The following is a 6000-nucleotide window of genomic DNA, read 5'->3' on the forward strand; positions in this document are numbered from 1 at the left end:
AGAGCCAAGTTTTAGTAATGACCCAGTTATTACCCAGAGGCACTCCCTCCAAGAGGAAATACCTAAGATCAGAATTATAATCATCATTGCTAATCATCATCATAAAAGTAATCAAAGTTCTTCTAATCGAAGAGGATCCCAAGGCTGCTCTTAACCGTGAGCACGACTGATATACCAGTTTCTAACACTCTGCAGAGGTTGCACACTTTACCCACAAGCCGTGATTCCCATTCTGCCCGGGGTTCTAACCTCCCCATTGATCACTACCAAGGTGACCTAGCAGGGTTTCACTACGTAACCTTTACAAAGATTTCCCAGAGGTCATAGTCGCCCGTTAGGTTTCTCCAGTTTGATAAACACAGTACATCTCCCCAGAGGAAGGGTGACTAACAAAACCAAATCAAAGAACCTCTGCAACCAGCCTCGGCAAAGCAAGTACTGTGGCCGGACCCCATTGACGGCCCTACGGCGAAGCCAACTACTCCTCTGGTTCCTCTAATTAATCAGCTAAGGGCGTCCCATTCCACCCTCATGGTTGCACTATTATCCCGGGTTGTCACTCCCCAAACAGGTCCTTACGGAGAGGTGCTCAGGAAACAGCCTGAGTCCCCTAGAGTAATCACAAGAACCTTATCGGGATAACATCATCGTATCATAAAAGATCACATCATGTTCATTGATTAAGTTGAAGCAGTAGCATAAGCTAACCATGATTAACCCAAAAAGGTAAACAAGGGTAAGGGAAAATACAGACTAGTCAATCCTTAGGTTTCAATAAAGTAATGCGGGACAATGAATTATAAAGTAAAGTAGGACATGATAGGTCTGAGGACACTTGCCTTCACCAGGTTGTTGCTCAGAGGGATCTTCAGCAACACACTCAGGAACCACGAGCTGCTCGTTGTCTCAATAAAGCGATCATACATTCAATACATTTGGAAAGTACAAATGAACATCACACCAAACATGTACAAACATTGGAACACAACTCAAAAATGTATAGTATTAGGTACAACTGTACAAGGGGAATGAGATCAAGTTATGAAATGGACTAATCCTAATTGAGGGGATTGATTACTCTCTAAGTGTCTAGAACATAGTTCAAAAAGGTTAAGTAGTAATTAAACAGGAAAAGAGTAAATTATAAGATGAACTACTCTTATTTAGGAATTTGATTATCCTTTAAGTGTTATCCATAATTACATACCTAATTCTATTTATGTCATTAAGGCCTAAAGGTTAAACCAAAAATGAATCCATGTGAAGCATAACACTAATCTCACAAGATTAATTATACTTTACTCCTAGGATTCTTCTTTTATTTATTTCATTAAATAAATAAATCAACATATACTTTAATTGTATATTCTAAGTGTAAAACTAAAGTATACAGATTATAGTTGGTCATATTTTATTTGAACGAAGAATAATTTTATGAACATTTTGCAATTTGAACCACTAAATTTGGAGTTCATATGAAATAAACAAGTTTTGAAGTTTGAAATATGAAATTAGGGCTAAATCTGTGATTAAATAAAAGTCCAAGGGGCTATTCTAAAGAAACCACGGACTTATGCGCTAAAACAGAGGATGGCGGGTTGATTTCCTAAAACCAGGGGCGCTCTTAAGCAAAACTCACACGCAAAGGGTACGGAGTAATCTCAGCCATCGGATCAGAGATCAACGGCCCAGATTAGATCGCGCGGGCGCGCGCACATGCGCGAGTGCGCAGGCACAACTGACAAGCGGGGCCAGAGCATCAGCGGGTCAGGGCGGGCTGACCAGCCAAGCCTAGGGGCAGGGGTGCGGGTGAGGGGGAGAGGGGAGAGCGGCCGGATCCAGATCAAAGGGCTGCGATCAGATCCGCACTGATGAAACCTAAACCGCCCGATCTCGGACGGACGCCCGAGATCTAACGGCTGGGAGCCGGACCTAAACACGGTGGCACCGCTCAGTCCCGCGGTGAGGGTTCGCCGGAGACGAGCAGGTCGGCCATGGCAGGGCTCTTGGGGCTTGGGGACTGGCCTAGGCGCAATCCGTGCGATCTGGCAAACTTGGCCATGGCCTTCACGCTGGCGCAAGGGCACCAGAGGGCGCAGACCACAGCGGAGCGGGCTAACGGCGGTGCTAGATTGCTTTGGCGAGCAATCGCGCGAGCTATAGAGCGGGGATGACCAAATTAAGGGCACAGGCAGGATGCTCACCTCGAGCAGAAGCGCTGGCATCACGAAGCAACGGCGGAGGCGTAGGGGTTCGACGGGGCGACAGTGGTGGACTCGGGCTACGCAAGAAAACGCTCCGGTGAGTGCAGACCGGATGCAGCAGGGAGGGAGAGGGCACACCGAAGGGTGTCCCGAGCAGCTGACAGTTGGTGTTGTAGAGTGTTCAGAGAATGCTTGAGTGCTAGCTCCATGCGCCTAGGAGGTCCTTTTATAGCCCCAAGGGCCAAAAGATTCGTTTAATCTTCATTTGGAAGGCACTAATTGCCTTCTGTCCACGGGCACACCACACTGTCTGGTGTACGCCGAACACTAAACAGTGTGTGATTTCTTTCCTTCTTTGGCGAAGCTAACCACTGCCAATCGTTGGCCCCATGGCACACATGACAGTCTGCTGGCGCACCGGATAGTCTGGTGTGACATGGTGACTGTTGGCTCAGCCCACGTGGTAGTTGCTGAATGCGTGGTCGACCGTTGGCCAGGCGCGTGGCTAGCACACCAGACAGTCTGGTGAATAAAAGCCGCGGTGCCTCGACAAATTTCCGAGAATGGCCTGTTCATCGACTTGGCCAGCCTGGCCGCTGGACACTGTCCAGTGCACACCAGACAGTCCGATGCACCCTAGGCTGGTGCAAGTTTAATTGAACTTATCCACATCAATTTGTCTCGTCTTGAGAAGTTTCCTAGCACTTTGTCTCTCCATTCCACTAGTATTTGCAATGTACTCATATAACTCTGAATTTGCTTTTCTTTAACCCTGTGCTCATACTAACAGTAGGCTTGTTAGCTCAAAGTGATGTGTTGGGTACTTGATCACCAAAACACTTATAAATGGCCCAAGGGCACATTTGCCTTTCAGCGCTTCCCCCACGTCCTAAACACGTGTCCCACTAGTCCACGACTACGCCGCTGGCACGATCCGCTCTGCCACGTCCTTGCGCTAGTGCGTGTCCTAGGTGTTAGGCACCATGACTAGTCACTCGGCTTCTTTGATCCCTTGGTCAAGTCCTTGCACTCGTCATTCGCTGCTCCCGGCCCAATGGCACGGACCTGCATGACCTTCACCTTCACCCACACCTGCACACCACAGGTTGACATACATGGTTGCACAACACAAGCTCTCATACTCTGGTTAGTCCAAGACTCACACCAAAGCACTACCCATGTTGACAATCACTTATCATCAACCTGAACCACAAGGGACAAGTAAACCTTGTGTTCGCAATCTCCCCTTTGATGAGTGCATTGTCACCACAATCAAAAAACTCAAAGATCAGCAGAAAGAGAAAGAAGGATAATTCACTCAAATGACCAAAAGCCAAATAAAAGACAAAATAGGTCATTTAGGGTGAGCAAATCTTGGTCCCCAAAGAAATGGACAATGACACAACATGACCAAGCAAGAGAAGCTAGTCCTCAAAAAGAGGGAAAAGAAGGGTTTGACACAACTAGCTAGACGTTAAAACCACATTGGAGCACAAAGTCAGCAAGAGTGCTGAAACCAAATCTAGTTCCTCCACAAAGAGGCAAATAGCTCAACACAACTAGCAAAAGCTCCAATAGGCTCAAAAACCCCCCTTTCAAATTTCTTCTAAACCTCTGAAAGCGACTCCCCCTCGACAGGAAATCCAAAAATCCAAAATTTCTCCCCCGAGCTCCAAGAATCTAGAACTTCTCCCCCAACAATCTAGAATTTCTCCCCCATGTTGATAAATGAACTCATCAAACCACAAACAAGGGTAGAAACAGAAACCCCCCCTCGACAAGAGACCCCCCTAAGAAATTGCAGAAATGCAAGAGGGAGAGAGAGTAGAAAATGGAGAGAATGTAAGAGCTTTAGGATTATACCAGTCATAATGTAAAAATGCTCTAAGTGGTGTTGTGCAATGTGTGCAACAATAAGTGTACGTGCTAGCAAACGCTCAAACTGATCATATGCATAAGATATGTAAAATGTAAGCATTTTGGTTCATTTTTAATCTGTTAAAGGAGAAGTTCACCACTAAAAATAACACTAGACATATGTAAGCAGAAATCAAACAAGTGCTAGTCAAAGGTAAACAAGGTGAACTACCCCAAACAGCGGTCACTCATCATGCTAGAAACATATCTAAAAGTGATATCAAATAAAATTTTTCAAGTTTATCAGATTTTGCGGAGGATCACAAATTTCATTGAAAAACATGTGAGTGTGAGAGGTTGTAAGCATTGTCGTTGTCTAACTTTTCAACAGGGTGTAGCCTATGCATAAAAGCAATCATAAGCTAAAGACACTGATTTCGATCATCCACTACACCGCTCAAGTTCATCCAAAAGTGCAAATGGAAGCAGACTCAATACAATGATTGAATGGAAACCCATCTCGGTCATTCTAAATTTCACTTATCTTGATTTAGATTTTAGCACAGAATTAATGAATCAAGACAGTGGATGACTCAAGGCATGAGACTTAGACACCTAGCCTACTAGTGACAGCAAAAGAGATCTCAACACATCCTACACATGTTATGTGCCAATCTCAATGGTGAACTATGTTTGGATTAAGCAAGTAATAGTCAAGTTCACAATTATGAAAACAGACTTAGCTCAACAAAATTGTAGCAATATGAGCAAAAGGAGCCTAAGCATGCCATAGCATCATCATGTACACAAATAACATTCTAGGAGTTATATAGTTGAAAGCTCAAAATGCTACATGGTATACAAATGTAGATATAATAAAAAATCAAGAAGCAAAAGCTATAATCTACATGGAAATAAGGAGAGAAGAAGAAAAACCAAAAGGGTGCCTTCTGTCAAAAAGGGAAGCAAACACCCAATTCCCCTCGCAAATGTAAAAATGTGGACTGATCAAGGGGTTTAGTCAAAATGTCAGCAAGCTGCCTACGGGTATCAACATGGCGCAAATCAATGTCCCCTTTCTCAGAATGGTCTCGAAGAAAGTGAAAGTGAACATCAATGTTCTTGGTCTTCGAATGCAACACAAGATTCTTGGCAACACTTATGGCACTTGTGCTATCACAAAGCAAGGGCACATGATGAAAATCCAAACCAAAATCATATAAATTGGCCATCATCCAAAGTAACTGCGAGCAACAGCTAGCGATAGTGACATACTCAGCGTCTATGGTAGACTGGGAAATTCTAGACTGTTTGTGTGTTTTTGCGTGAAGACAAGGAAACCAACAAAGACCCCAAAAATTGACATATCCCAGAAGTAGACTTGCGATCCAAACGTCATCCCGCAAAATTTGCGTTCGAATACCCACACAAAGATAGGATAGAAGATGAGGAGTACCACAAACCAAACTCAGTAGTGAAACAAAGGTACCTCATGATCCGTTTGATATCCTGCTTATGGGAAGTTCGCGGGGAATTGTGTGTCTGACCTCATCACAGTTAGGTACAGGAGGGAGCCGATCATGCTCCTGTACTTCTTCTGGTCCATGGGCTCGTTGTCCTCATCGGCATCCAGTGTCGTCATGATGGACATGTGCATCGAAGATAGGGGACAGACTAGGCAAAGTCTCATAAAAGGTCACCTCACAAGTCTCCATGATTTGGTTATTCTCAAGGTTAAGAACACGATAAGCACAAGAGTGTAATGCATAACCAAGAAAAACACCGTCAGAAGACCGTGACTTGAATTTGTACAAATATCCCTATTTCAAAACAAAGCACCTGCAGCTAAACACCCCAAAATGACTAACCTTGGGTGGTCGTCCAAATTGCAACTCGTAAGAAGTTTTATTCAGAAATGCTCAAAGAAAGATGCAATTGG

General features: G+C 44.4%; 1 protein-coding gene across 1 annotated transcript in view; it reads right to left on the reverse strand.

Moving 5' to 3' along the window:
• Positions 1–5703, reverse strand: part of LOC103628657 (uncharacterized) — a 101111-nt gene extending 95408 nt beyond the window's left edge. Inside the window, exon 1 of the mRNA XM_008648823.2 lies at positions 5609–5703. Within this exon, the coding sequence (XP_008647045.1) occupies positions 5609–5703 (95 nt within the window). The remainder of the gene's footprint in view (positions 1–5608) is intronic.
• Positions 5704–6000: the final 297 nt, after the last annotated feature.

Source organism: Zea mays, chromosome 5 (genome assembly GCF_902167145.1).
Source record: "Zea mays cultivar B73 chromosome 5, Zm-B73-REFERENCE-NAM-5.0, whole genome shotgun sequence".
NCBI classification, from domain to species: Eukaryota; Viridiplantae; Streptophyta; class Magnoliopsida; order Poales; family Poaceae; genus Zea; species Zea mays.